Source organism: Salminus brasiliensis, unplaced genomic scaffold, assembly GCF_030463535.1.
Source record: "Salminus brasiliensis unplaced genomic scaffold, fSalBra1.hap2 scaffold_116, whole genome shotgun sequence".
In the NCBI taxonomy this organism is placed as follows: Eukaryota; Metazoa; Chordata; class Actinopteri; order Characiformes; family Bryconidae; genus Salminus; species Salminus brasiliensis.
The window spans coordinates 21050-36049 of NW_027326649.1; the positions used below are offsets into that span (position 1 = coordinate 21050).

Sequence of the window (15000 nt, forward strand, 5' to 3'; positions counted from 1 at the left end):
TCTGAGCTGTTTGTCTGGTGTTTCCTCCTGCGGAGATAAAAGGTGTGGAGCTGAACAGCTGAACCAACCGCTCATCCATCCGCTTAGAGAGGTCATAGCAGTGTCCAAACCGGGGCGCGGAGGTCAGCTCAGTCTGGACACAAAAACAATTTTGTTACCATTTCTAAGTAAGGTACACTCTCAAGCACACTCTATTCCCCATATTTAGTCACTTCCACAAGAGTTTGTCCGCCTTCATGTAAGAATTCCAGGTGATAATCGTGTGTAATGGTTTACGCATCACATTCAGATTGAGCGCAGTCTGAAGGAGGCTACTGCTGCAGACACTGATCATACAGTAGCTGACAGCGTACTTGGAGTATTCTGTCTCCATATTGACTTGTGTTTAGTAGAGTCTAAGATTAGAGGATCTGAACTTTAGTCTATTTAAACTAGCTGAGCTTCTTCTTCAGTAAACAGTGAAGCTCTTCTGTAAGAACTTCTGGAGAAGAGCGTCTGATAAACGCTGTAAATGTAAATATTCATCCCACAGGAGAGCTAACGAGCTTCCAACGCAACACAAGTACTGTGAGACACCAAAGAAGAGGACCTGCGTCTGAAGACACACATTTTAAAACATCCAGGGTTAGGGTGTGTGAGAGAGAGCTGGTGGGTGGGTTGGGGATAGGGCCCCTGAACTTGTAGCATGCCCCTAATCCTCTCTGACATGGATCAGTGACCCCACCTGTTGCTGCTGGGCTCAGGTCAAACCCTTCAGAACAGTCTCTGTACATCTCTATACACCTTTATAAATTTCTACACACCCGTGTGTGTGTGTGTGTGTGTGTGTGTGTGTGTGCATTACAGGCAGCAGGAGACTCTTTATTAGCAGAAGAGAGATGAAGCAAGTGTGTAGGATCCACTTTAATACCAAATGGTTTTCATACTATAGTCCCAAGAGGTTCCACACTCGGCTCAGGCCGTGTCGTTCACTTGCGGCTCTCACCAGTACTTTCACAGCGCTTTCACATTCAGCTGCAAACAGACGTTCTCCGCAGGAATGACCCACAGTCCTTTAGTCCAGGACCTGAATCCACTCCTGCAGCGGTTCTCTCTGAACATAAACACTCAGCACTCTGTCAGCTGAGATCTAGAACCGTATTACCCAGTCATCGTTGACACAGGAAATCTTACTGGGACTCTTTCACACTGAACCCAGAACCGGTTTAATTACATCCCAGAGAACAGCGACTATGTGGGAGGCGCTTCAAACAGACAGACAGACAGACAGTGGAAACTTTAACTCCTGTACCTGTGGAAGGTTCTGGTAGCGCCAGGCGATCTTCATTGCATCCGGAGTTTGTGTGTCTGGAGACGAGACAGACTGAGCTACACTCGAGCTGACATCATCCAGAATTGGACAGGGAAGATCCTGCAAAACACACACACACACACACACACACACACACACACAGATTAACAGAAATTAATAATGGGAGCCAGGCAAGAAGACAGGTGTGCCCTGACCCTAACCTTTATGATCTCCACAGAAATGCACTGACCAACAGAACGGGCTGCTTTGGAGCAGTCACCCAGGCTTAATGCCAAATGTGGGCTAGAGGGTATAAAGCTGTGGAACTGTGTTCTCTGGAGTAATTGAGAACCATCAAACAGGACACTTTAGCAACCACTTGTTTCTTATGGCTCGGGTCAAAGTTTATACTGTGTGGTGGGACGAGGGGTGGAGATGCTGGTGTTTCCCCCTCTCCTGGTGCTGGGAGCTCAGGTGCAAGGGATCAGGGAGGCGTTATGAGCCCCTTAAAATGCCCCAGCTCACTCACATGAAATGGGAGCCGAGAAAGCTCTGACAAAGAGCAGAGAGAGCTGGAGAGGTGAGGGGGACCGGAGAACTAAGCTAAAGTGTGTGTGAAGCAGAGACTAAGCTTAAGGCTACATGACCTCTTCAAGCCAGTAGGACTGTGCATCTGTTATGGGTTTGGTGTCTTCACATCGTGGTCTGGGAGTGTGCTTGTGGGACTTTTTTGTGAGGTTTTCCAGTCATGTGACTTTGCTGATGCCCAGGCTGAGATCACAACTGGTTCGAAAAAAACAACAACTGTGGACTCCCTGAGTATACGGATTATAGGGTTATAGTCTCAGACATAGGGTAAAATAAAGCGGTCAGATATAGGGGTTAAATATAGGGGTCAGATATAAGGGTTAAATATAGGGGTCAGATATAGTAGTTAAATATAGGGGTCGGATATAAGGATTAAATATAGGGGACAGATATAGGGGTTAAATAAAGGGGTCAGATATAGGGGTTAAATATAGAGGTCAGGTGTAGTAGTTAAATATAGGGGTCAGATATTGGGGTCAAATATAAGGGTTAAATATAGGGGACAGATATAAGGGTTAAATATAGGGTCAGATATATGGCTTAAATAAAGGGGTCAGATATAGGGGTTAAATATAGAGGTCAGGTGTAGTAGTTAAATATAAGGGTCAGATATAGGGGTCAAATATAAGGGTTAAATATAGGGGACAGATATAAGGGTTAAATATAGGGTCAGATATAAGGCTTAAATAAAGGGGTCAGATATAGGGGTTAAATAAAGGGGTCAGATATAGGGGTTAAATATAGGGGTCAGGTATAGGGTTAAATATAGGGGACAATATCTTTTGTTTTGAACATTTTATAAGGCGAAAACTTCACATTAACTCCTCATGACTCTCACACTGCAAATCCACTGGCTCTTAGTCCACATAACTAAGACCCATGGCAACAGCACAGGGAGCTCCCCCACAATCTGCAAACAGCTCCCTCTCTGTTCAGGTACAGCACACACGGCTCACCACAGACACCAGAACTCTCAATTCTGCACTGAAGCATATTTGAAATCTAATAATAGACATATTAATAATTTACAAAATAATTTTACAATTTCCTCTCATTAACACAAAGACAGATGATGAAGTTTCCTTTATTCCTTCAGGTCCAATTTTTATTTTCCTCACTGAAATGAAAGCGTGTTACAGCAGGGTCAGGATTCTCTTATGGAAACACTCCACACACACACACACACACACACACACACATATTGAAACCTGTGAGATTTCCATCTTAAATAAAGCAGATTTCTGCACAATACCTGTATGATGTCATCTGGGTGGTCCCGGCAGAAGCCAGGTAGAGCTGATGTCCGCAAACCACACCTTCGGCCAGGAAATACTGCAGCAGCAGCCTGGAATAGCTATCACTCTGATCTTCTTCTGTCAACCCCCCCCCATGCACACACACACACACACACACACAAACACACACACATATATATACATTTTTATATTATAACAATAATTAACAATAACTTATTTTTTAAATAACCATTACAGGAACAGCTTTTATAACAATCTCAAATATTACTGTAACTTTATTTCTGGGTTACTGACAGGCAGAATAAACATAATTATTATTATTATTACTATTATTATTTTTAATGATAATATTAATATTAATGAATGTTGGTAAAACTACGAATGAGAACTATTATGCATAATATTACTAGTTAATTAATAGTTTGTTGAATGCTGTTATTATTAGTTATTATGCAAGTAGAACAGATTTCTTTAGTGTCTGAATAATGTTTATAACTTTAGTTAGTCCCCACGGTCAAGAGAAACATTCCTCAGCCATTCAGTGTGTCACTGAGGAACCCTCAAAACTCCCCGAACTCCGCCCCTAAACACACCCGAACCCCTCAACACCGCTCAGCCCCCCAGCCCACCCCTTCAGAAAACCCCCCTCCCCATCCCATATTGATGTGTTTCTGGGTCAGTTCCCTTTGTGGCTTTCAGAGCTGCTCACAATGGCCCCAGACGGGCCCTCAGGGGCCGGGGCCAGTATTGTGCTGCCGATTCTATGGAAGGGCACAAATGAAAACCTGCGGGGGCTATTAGCCAGGCGGGGGGCAGTTAGTGTGAACTGGAGGAGGAGGAGGGCAGAGACTACAGAATGGTGGGATGCATCAGTCACTCCGACGATTGAGGACTACAGAGAGTTGTACAGAGAAAAGAGAGAGAGAGAGAGAGAGACAGAGGGGGCGTGCAAGCTGCAGGGTGAATGTGGGTCAGAGCTGTTTCCATATTCTGCCTGTCACCGTCTCACTGATTCAGAACGAACCACAAAACACCATAACCACCACTACTACAGCTCATAAACACTACATAACGCCACTACTACAGCTCATAAACACTACATAACGCCACTACTACAGCTCATAAACACTACATAACGCCACTACTACAGCTCATAAACACTACATAACGCCACTATTACAGCTCATACACTACATAACGCCACTACTACAGCTCATAAACACTACATAACGCCACTACTACAGCTCATAAACACTACATAACGCCACTACTACAGCTCATAAACACTACATAACGCCACTACTACAGCTCATAAACACTACATAACGCCACTATTACAGCTCATACACTACATAACGCCACTACTACAGCTCATAAACACTACATAACGCCACTACTACAGCTCATAAACACTACATAACGCCACTACTACAGCTCATAAACACTACATAACGCCACTACTACAGCTCATAAACACTACATAACGCCACTACTACAGCTCATAAACACTACATAACGCCACTATTACAGCTCATACACTACATAACGCCACTACTACAGCTCATAAACACTACATAACGCCACTACTACAGCTCATAAACACTACATAACGCCACTACTACAGCTCATAAACACTACATAACGCCACTACTACAGCTCATAAACACTACATAACGCCACTATTACAGCTCATACACTACATAACGCCACTACTACAGCTCATAAACACTACATAACGCCACTACTACAGCTCATAAACACTACATAACGCCACTACTACAGCTCATAAACACTACATAACGCCACTACTACAGCTCATAAACACTACATAACGCCACTACTACAGCTCATAAACACTACATAACGCCACTATTACAGCTCATACACTACATAACGCCACTACTACAGCTCATAAACACTACATAACGCCACTACTACAGCTCATAAACACTACATAACGCCACTACTACAGCTCATAAACACTACATAACGCCACTACTACAGCTCATAAACACTACATAACGCCACTACTACAGCTCATAAACACTACATAACGCCACTATTACAGCTCATACACTACATAACGCCACTACTTACAGCTCATAAACACTACATAACGCCACTACTACAGCTCATAAACACTACATAACGCCACTATTACAGCTCATACACTACATAACGCCACTACTACAGCTCATAAACACTACATAACGCCACTACTACAGCTCATACACTACATAACGCCACTATTACAGCTCATACACTACATCACGCCACTACTACAGCTCATAAACACTACATAACACCACTATTACAGCTCATACACTACATAACGCCACTATTACAGCTCATAAACACTACATAACGCCACTATTACAGCTCATAAGCACTACATAATGCCACTATTACAGCTCATACACTACATAACGCCACTACTACAGCTCATAAACACTACATAACACCACTACTACAGCTCATAAACACTACATAACGCCACTATTACAGCTCATACACTACATAACGCCACTATTACAGCTCATACACTATATAACGCCACTACTACAGCTCATTACACACTACATAACGCCACTATTACAGCTCAAAAACACTACATAACGCCACTATTACAGCTCATAAACACTACATAACGTCACTACTACAATCATAAACACTACATAACGCCACTATTACAGCTCATACACACTACATAACGCCACTACTACAGCTCATAAACACTACATAACACCACCATTACAGCTCATACACACTACATAACGCCACTATTACAGCTCATAAACACTACATAACGCCACTATTACAGCTCATAAACACTACATAACGTCACTACTACAACTCATAACACTACATAACACCACTATTACAGCTCATAAACACTACATAACGCCACTATTACAGCTCATACACACTACATAACGTCACTACTACAGCTTATAAACACTACATAACGCCACTATTACAGTTCAGATACACTACATAACGCCACTATTACAGCTCATAAACACTACATAACGTCACTACTACAGCTTATAAACACTACATAACGCCACTATTACAGTTCAGATACACTACATAACGCCACTATTACAGCTCATAAACACTACATAACGTCACTACTACAGCTTATAAACACTACATAACACCACTATTACAGTTCAGATACACTACATAACGCCACTATTACAGCTCATAAACACTACATAACGTCACTACTACAGCTCATAAACACTACATAAACGCCCACTACTACAGTTCAGATACACTACGTAACACCACTATTACCGCTATGGGTACACAAACTTTGAAATAAAGAATCATATTATTGATATTTATTAATATGCACTTATTTTATACATTGTGTTAAAGTTTAAGCAAACATTTGCTGTACTGTCTCAGTATTGGGTCTTTAGTCTGAATACATCGAAATAATCAAATCAAACTGAACTGTGTTTTTGTGACACTATGAATCATTTTCTAAAGAACTGCAACTGTATCACTCCTTCTATGAATTCATTAATAATTTAATATTTATTTCAAACAGTGTAGAACAGAGTTGTATGGATATGTTATGATGACATCATGTAAACACTTTTACCCCCCCCCCCCAACTGAGGCGAATGAGCTCACCTATGAGCAGCAGACTTCCCACTGCTAACCCCCCACCTGCAGAAGACAAACACACACACACACACACACACACACACACAAACACACACACACACAAACACACACACACACAAACACACACACACACACACACACACACACACGGTGAGTGTATGTAGAGAACCTCAGGGCTCAGACATCAGGATTTCTGGGGAAATCTAGCTCGAAAACTTTGGGCTAAAGTCAAGCTTTACTGATAGAAGCAGAACTGAGGGTCCTCCCTCTCCCCATCACACACACACACACACACACACACACACACACACACACACACACACTCTCTCTCTCTCTCTCTTCCCCACCCCAGTTTGCCCACCCAGCGCGCGGTCCAGCCCTGTCACTCCGCAGGACGTGGTGAGGAGCGCGCGGCCGGTGTTTCGTGTCCCGCGGAGGTGCGCGCGCCCGCCGCTTCTCCGAAAGCTGCTGCATGCTGAACTCTGCACGGGCGCCGCCATCACACTGCACGCACACTGTCTGCGTCACACTGTCTCCTCCTGTCAGAGACGGGCTGCACAGCGCTCCACCAATCAGAGAGCGACTTACTGCCGCGGCGCCAATCAGAGGAGCGCGTGTTAGACGCAAGGGTGAAAAGATCCGGAAGTGGAGGAAAACATCAAAGAGCTGTTAAGGTGAGAAGTAAAACCACGCGCTGTCTGCGCTCCAACACCGTTCAGAAGGCGGGAACGAGCGGCGACCCTCTGCAGCGCTGGAGTTCTGGAGGGTCAGTAAGGGGAGGGTCAGTAGGGGGAGTCAGTACTGGAGGGTCAGTAAGGGGAGTCATTACTTGAGGGTCAGTAAGGGCAGTCAGTACTGAAGGGTCAGTAGGGGGAGTCAGTACTGGAGGGTCAGTAAGGGGAGTCATTACTCGAGGGTCAGTAAGGGGAGTCAGTACTGGAGGGTCAGTAGGGGAGTCAGTACTGGAGGGTCAGTAGGGGGAGTCAGTACTGAAGGGTCAGTAGGGGGAGTCAGTACTGGAGGGTCAGTACTGGAGGGTCAGTAAGGGGAGTCATTACTCGAGGGTCAGTAGGGGGAGTCAGTACTGAAGGGTCAGTAGGGGGAGTCAGTACTGGAGGGTCAGTACTGGAGGGTCAGTAAGGGGAGTCATTACTCGAGGGTCAGTAAGGGCAGTCAGTACTGAAGGGTCAGTAGGGGGAGTCAGTACTGGAGGGTCAGTAAGGGGAGTCATTACTCGAGGGTCAGTAAGGGGAGTCAGTACTGGAGGGTCAGTAGGGGAGTCAGTACTGGAGGGTCAGTAGGGGGAGTCAGTACTGGAGGGTCAGTACTGGAGGGTCAGTAAGGGGAGTCATTACTCGAGGGTCAGTAAGGGGAGTCAGTACTGGAGGGTCAGTAGGGGAGTCAGTACTGGAGGGTCAGTAGGGGAGTCAGTACTGGGGGGTCAGTAGGGGAGTCAGTACTGAAGGGTCAGTAAGGGGAGTCAGTACTGGAGGGTCAGTAGGGGGAGTCAGTACTGAAGGGTCAGTAGGGGAGTATTCGGTGTGAAAATGAGGGTGCCACCTGTCAGAAATGAAAATAAGGGACACCCACCACAGTTCCTCTGGGCCATGACCACCATGGGCTCGACTACAAGCATGTTTGATCTAGGAAATGTGTTTATATATTAAAGAATAAACGTTTTCTCCTGACAAATGTATTTATTTATTTAATAACTGTTAATCTATTGGTACCATTGTTCTTTAAATTGCCATATATCATATTTATACTGGCGACTGTGTAAAATGAAAGATCATTTATTTGACTTTAAAAACTCAACATCCTAAACCGTATCAGTCTCAGGAGATGAACAACTGTGACACTGACTTGTCTGCAGTGTTGCTCTCTGGATGTCAGACTGCCCACCGGTTGGTTCAATACCGGACACAACGTTTTATCAAAAAAAGGACGATTTCTTATTTTACAGGACAGGTGGCAACCCTAGTGAAAACTCTAATTTAGGTACTAAAGGTGGGGTTAGCCATGGCACGAGGGAGTGTGAGTTAGCCAGGGTGTCTCAGATCAGAGTGCTGCAGGTGATCTTCCTTCACCTCCTAATCAAAACAATCTGTGATTGGTCACAGAGTTGTGGGGTTGAGCTGCCACTGTTGGGCCCTTGAGCCCTTAACCCTCTCTACTCCTGCTTACACAGTCAGTATATTAGTACACAGTAGATCTCTGCTGTCCAGTGAAAGGCCTGTATGTGTGTGTTTCTGTCTTTAGTTTCGCCGTGGTTTGAACCTGTAGCTGCTCTGTACTGCACGGTCAGTAATTCTGGATGAACGGACCAATAGAAATGCTCTAAAAGAATAAACTCCTGACTCAGAACGCTTGCCTTCTCCTGTGAAGTCAACGTTTTGGAGATATACACATCTATACACACACACATATACATATATATATACACACACACACACACATATGTATTTTATACTTCTACAAAATTGTTCTCATATCCTAGTTTAGAAAAGGTTCAGCAGAGAAGTTGGACCTTGCTCAGGGGTCCAAGAGTGACCCAGTATAACATTAATATCCAGTATGAAGTTCTGATAATATTAATATCCAAATATTCTATAAGTGTTTGTTAGTGTTTATAAGTATGAGTTTGTTTTGTTTATATGTTTATGGGCGTTTATAAGTTTATATCTGTAGGTTATGAATGTGGCGCACTGCCCCATTATTTTGCTCTGTGGGCTCTAACGTGGTGGAACACAGTGATGGTGTTCCTTCAGGGAACGTGTGAGTGTGTTATTTGTGTCCCGTCAGTTTTATGGGTGTGTGTCTGTCTGCGCTGTGGAGCACACATACAGCCATAACATGTCATTCCTTTCCTAAAGGGTGTGTTTGTGTTTCCTGCTGCGGGGTCAGCGCGCTCCTTCTGCCAGGTTAAGAATACGGACCCTCAGCCAGGAGGGAAGTGTGATAGCCATCGGCGGAGTGTGTGTCCGCGCTGCGCTGAAAGCAGAGGAATAGGGTCGGATCGGAGCGCCGATAGGGAGCGTGGTCAGAGTTATTCTTCATTCTCCAAAAACAACAACAGCCTGTGTGACGTGATGAGAGCCGGACAGTGGAGCGGGACAGACCGGCACAGAACAAATAACCGTCCTGCGTTCCAGTGGTTCTGCATGGCTGCACCCAGAATGTGTTTGAAAGGCCTGACTGATAAAGATCAAGTTTTCGTCGCCATTTCTGGAGCTGAAAGCTGTCACAGTAAAGATCCGTCACGTCATTCAGAGCCCAAATCAGCTGGAGGCATAAACGCCCACAACTGAACTGACCACAGATGAGCCTCGGCTTTCTGATCTCACACCTAATCTGGGCTTAACAGTCATGATTTCAGTGAGTAGGGATGAAACAGTCTGTGCAAGTGTGCGTGTCTGTGTGTGTGTGTGTGTGTGTGTGTGTGTGTGTGTGTGTGTGTGTGTGTAGTTCCTAAACAGATCCCCTCAGTGGTCATTAAGGAGCCAATGAGCATAAAGAATACCCTGATCCTCCTCCTGCCATTCAGGCCAAGCCACCTCCAGAGGAACGGCCCCACGCCCCTGTTCTTCTGGGTCCTTTTTGAAGCTCTGTGATATTTGACTCTGTCCAGACCCAGATTCTCATCTCCTTTAGCCCCCCCTCCACCCCAAAACCTGTCCATCTTGGGCTTCACTGATTCTGAAGTGCAGGAGCAGCAGAGAATCCCCTCAAAGAAGACCCAGGAGAAGCCACCATTGCAGAGAGGGAGGGGGAGAGAAGGTTTTCTCTGCTCAGTTTTTGGACCAGAGCCGATAGACTCTTCTTCCACCAGTCAGGCAGAAACACCTCTGGAGGGGCTGGGGATGCAGGGTGTTACTACATTTCACATTTATGTGTGTGTGTGTGTCCTCTCTGCAGAGTGTGCAACACTTGTGCAATGCTGCACAGGGTTTTGGGCAGAGCCCTCGGCTTTGTTGGCTTCACGGTCCAGTACGGCTGTATAGCACACTGCGCTTTCGAGTACATAGGAGAGTTCGTAATGGTGAGTCTGTTTACTATGATTCACTGTTCACTCTGATTCACTTCAGACTGAATCACTGTTCACTCTGATTCACTGTTCACTCTGATTCACTGTTCAGACTGACTCACTGTTAAGACTGACTCACTGTTCACTCTTATTCACTGTTAAGACTGATTCACTGTTCACTCTGATTCACTTCAGACTGAATCACTGTTCACTCTGATTCACTGTTCACTCTGATTCACTGTTAAGACTGACTCACTGTTCACTCTGATTCACTGTTAAGACTGAATCACTGTTCAGACTGACTCACTGTTAAGACTGACTCACTGTTCACTCTGATTCACTGTTAAGACTGAATCACTGTTCAGACTGACTCACTGTTAAGACTGACTCATTGTTCACTCTGATTCACTGTTAAGACTGATCCACTGTTCACTCAGATTCACTGTTGAGACTCATTTACTGTTCAGACTAATTCACTGTGAGGTTATTGATTAGGATACTGGTCGGTGTGTGTGTCTGCAGTGCTCTGGACCGTCGATGGAGCCGACCATCACTAACCACAACGTCGTTTTCTCAGAGCGCATCAGCAGACATCTGTACCGGATAGAGAGGTGAGTGTGCATGTGTGTGTGTAACAGACATTAGTGTGTGTGTGTGTGTATGTGTGTGTAAGTAATGCTTTCCATTGTATGTTTTGCAGAGGAGACATTGTGATTGCTAAGAGTCCGTTTAACCCGAGGATGAATATCTGTAAGAGAGTGATCGGACTGGAGGGGGATAAAGTGTGTACCAGCGGACCCTCAGACAGCTTTAAGACACACACTTTTGTAAGTGTTTCTGTATCAAACTGCAGACGAGGACCTGCTGTTCGAGTTGTGTGAGACAGGGAAGGGTGTTTTGTGTCTGCTCTGCTGCACACAGGATTAGATATTTTTGATTGGCAGCAGGATTCTGGTCACAGGTGTGTAAACTCCAGCCTCTAGTCCTGCAGTGTGTCTTTCCACACATCAGTGAAAGAATGGGAGGTTCTAAAGAGCTCACTGAACTCCAGTGGGGTTCTGTAATAGGAGACACTCCCTCCTAGATATTCCAGCGCTTAGGAACCACAGCGGATCAGTAAAACTATAAATCCGGTCACTTTAATCAGTGCATTTTAAGCGCTACTGTTTTGCCTGTGGGGGCGCTCACGGTCAGCAGGGGTTTTTAGTGATTTTAGTGATGGTTACAGGAAGAGGTATCTGTCACAACATGCAGTGCTGCAGCGCCCCCTGCTGTGTATGGAGCTGCGTAGCTGCAGACTGGTCAGAGTGCCCATTCTAACCCCTGTACACCATCTCCTACTATAGACCCACGAGTGCCAGGACTCAACCTCTGGAATAATGGAAGAAGGTGGTTCTGGTCCTCTTTTCTTCCCCATGTTACCTGTAATAGTACATTTCCATTACCAGACACAGTTATTTACATTATACAGCAGAGATAGCACCTCCTAGTGTCAAAGTTATTGAGAGAAAGTTATTGAGAGGTTTTGGGTGTGTGTGTGTGTGTGTGTGTGACTGTAGGTGCCAAGAGGTCACGTGTGGTTAGAGGGTGACAATCTTCATAACTCCACTGATTCGCGCAGCTATGGTCCGGTCCCCTACGCTCTGATCAGAGGACGAGTGTGCATAAAGGTAAGAAGAGAGAGAGAGTGATGTTATTAGCCGCGTAGCTGCAGCGCTAAGTGATGGGCTGTAGGCTTCTGTTACATGGGGAATTTTCTCTGAACTGCTGCTTTAACCAGTGGGGGTCTTGGAGGGTTCTCACAGGTTCTCTGTTCCATCACAGCTATGGCCTCCTTACAGTTTTGGGGTTCTGAGTGAGAGTCCGAACAGCGGGAGAATGGAACCCAGAGACTGACAGAAACCAGCACTTAAATAAAAGGATATTGATGAAGTGTGCATTCTGTCTTTATTACATCATCAGTGGAATCCTGATCAGAATAATCAGCCTCCGTCCACGCTGACACACTCCCAGTCTGACCAGGTCTGTTGGGTCAGTTGTCCCTCAGACTCAGTCGAAGTCTTTAGTGTTCTGTAAAAGGGTTTGATCTGGCCGTGATCTGACAGCACTGCCGAAGCACTTCCCCTTACAACCGTCACACACTGCTGTCTGTCCTGAAAGTGCTGGGAGTTAGGTAGAACACACACACACACACTCATACACTAAAGACCCTAATAGGGGGAGGAACATTTCCCTTGAGGGTGAGGAGGAGAGGGGTGCTCATCAGTTGGCATGAGGGCAGGCTGGATCTGACAGGCCTGACCTACATTGCTACACGCTTACACACCCTCACACACACACACACACACACACACACACACACACATACATTATGAAGTGCTTTATGAACACAGTCACAGCACTTGTGGGGGGATTCCCTCTGTCCTGTTCTCCTTTCCCACAAGCAAACCAAGAGCCACTGAAGCAAACAGAGGATATTCGGGTCTTGACTGGCCTTCAAGACCTTCAGGCAAAGAGCTGGCTAACAACACTCACACACACACACATACACACACACACCTGATCAACTCTATGAATGTAGTCTGAAAGCTGAAATGAAGGGAAATGTCGGATGTTTGGAGCGGGGTGTATTTTTGGAGAAAACACCCCCTTCTTCATCACAGCTGTCAGCTGAGGTCCACTCCCATTAGTGAATACTGACCAACACTGACCAGCGCCAGGGGGTGTTATATTTACACACCCATCTCTTACAGAGACAGAGCAGGAGGTGGGGGGTGAATGTGTGTGTGAGTGTGTGTGTGTGTGAGTGTTTACTTGTAGTTAAGAAGCTGAATGGCATCCAAAACTGTGTAATTATGCAGAGGAACACAGCAGACTACAATTACCACCAGCTCCGGAAGAGCCAATCAGGGTCCAGCACAATTACCGCCCCAGTGCAGAGCTCGGAACACAGCAACTGTTTCAGACAGTCAGCAACCAGTTACAGAGTCCGAGAGGCTTTCAGTCCATTAACAGAATGTCCCGCACAGTGTGTGTGGGGGGGGGGTCAGAGACGTGCGGGGACAGTTTGGGGACAGTGTGGTATTTCTCTCGGAAGGTCATGATGAGCTTCTCTAATCTCCATCCTGAACAGATCGTCAGTGTTATCAGAACTCGCTGGGTTCTCTTTCAGCTCAGTTTCCAATGGCGGGGGGTTCCATTGCTTTGTCCGAGTTGGTACCTCTCGGCATTCGGCCCGGATTTTTGGGGGGCGGGGTTGGCACTCATTGGTATGCATAATGCAGATTTGATTGACAGCTCTTTAGGAATCTTCCTGGTTGTTGTTGATGATTCTGGAAGTTCATTCTGTTCCTGCTCGGTGGGGGGCGGAGTCTCTGCCCTGTGTGACCTCTCAGCTTCACCCACACACACACACACACACACACACACACACACACACACACACTGCTAATGAACTCAGTAGAGGACAAATAAATGGAGTGGAACAGTGTGGCGTGTGCTGAAGCTGAAGGATGTTTGTAAGTTCAGAAGTTCAGAGGTTTAGTCAGAGGTTCTGCTGAAGCTCAGCAGGAAGCATGAAGACACCAGCTGCTGTTCTACTGAACATTCAGAGATGGAACTTTTCTACACTGTCTCTGTGGAGTCTCTGTGCTGTCCCACTGTCCCGTTGTCCTGCTGTCCTGCTGTCTCTGTGGGGAGGATGGAGAGAATCACTGATGTTTTTTTCAGTTTTCAGTACGAGTGTATTCAGCTGTTCCTCAGTGAAGTAAATATACTGTACAAATTTCAGACAGAATTAATATAGACCTAAATCACCAACACGCCAGCATTTCAGAACTCATCTAAAATGAACATTAATGCACAATTAAAATGGAATTAAATGGACTTGAGATGAAGGGGAGTCTGATCTGTTGTGATTTTATTGATACTGACATCAAACTCCAACTGTCCATCATGATCTGTGTTTCCTTCTAGAAGCTTCTGTCCCTGAAATTCCTCAGAGAGGAGCAGCTCTATTGTACTGGACCCGGCCGCCACTCAAAGGCTAACAGTACAGCTATTTAAACATAGTTCCCTGTTGGTCCACAGGCCTCTCTCAACACACACACACATACACACACACACACATATACACACACACATATACACACACACACGTAATAAAATGAGCAGACCTGGAATGAGGAAATGTTCCAATTTCA

The 15000-nt window shown here is 45.5% G+C and overlaps 2 protein-coding genes across 5 annotated transcripts in view; one reads left to right on the plus strand and one right to left on the minus strand.

Moving 5' to 3' along the window:
- Positions 1 to 7303, minus strand: part of elp4 (elongator acetyltransferase complex subunit 4) — an 8064-nt gene extending 761 nt beyond the window's left edge. The window contains 7 exon segments of the mRNA XM_072671975.1: positions 32 to 58; positions 61 to 133; positions 1292 to 1411; positions 3132 to 3160; positions 3163 to 3252; positions 6781 to 6816; positions 7136 to 7303. Of these exon segments, the coding sequence (XP_072528076.1) occupies positions 32 to 58; positions 61 to 133; positions 1292 to 1411; positions 3132 to 3160; positions 3163 to 3252; positions 6781 to 6816; positions 7136 to 7274 (514 nt within the window). The 5' untranslated portion in view covers positions 7275 to 7303.
- On the plus strand, positions 7117 to 12730 carry immp1l (inner mitochondrial membrane peptidase subunit 1). 4 transcript variants are annotated; one of them, XM_072671969.1, is made up of 6 exons: positions 7117 to 7540; positions 10690 to 10813; positions 11294 to 11409; positions 11499 to 11625; positions 12358 to 12468; positions 12623 to 12730. In XM_072671969.1, the coding sequence occupies exons 2-6, from the start codon at positions 10709 to 10711 to the stop codon at positions 12692 to 12694; spliced, it is 531 nt and encodes a 176-aa protein (XP_072528070.1). In that variant the 5' UTR covers positions 7117 to 7540; positions 10690 to 10708; the 3' UTR covers positions 12695 to 12730. The 4 variants fall into 4 exon arrangements, with proteins under 4 accessions (XP_072528070.1, XP_072528071.1, XP_072528073.1 ...); XM_072671970.1 differs by having other exon boundaries at positions 7117 to 7448; XM_072671972.1 differs by having other exon boundaries at positions 7127 to 7540; positions 11321 to 11409.
- Positions 12731 to 15000: the final 2270 nt, after the last annotated feature.

Coding starts and splice junctions, on each gene's coding strand:
- immp1l (XM_072671969.1), top strand. CDS start 10,709: ATGCTGCACAGGGTTTTGGGCAGAGCCCTCGGCTTTGTTGGCTTCACG. Junction 11,410..11,498: donor CATCTGTACCGGATAGAGAG/GTGAGTGTGCAT, acceptor TATGTTTTGCAG/AGGAGACATTGTGATTGCTA. Junction 11,626..12,357: donor GCTTTAAGACACACACTTTT/GTAAGTGTTTCT, acceptor GTGTGACTGTAG/GTGCCAAGAGGTCACGTGTG.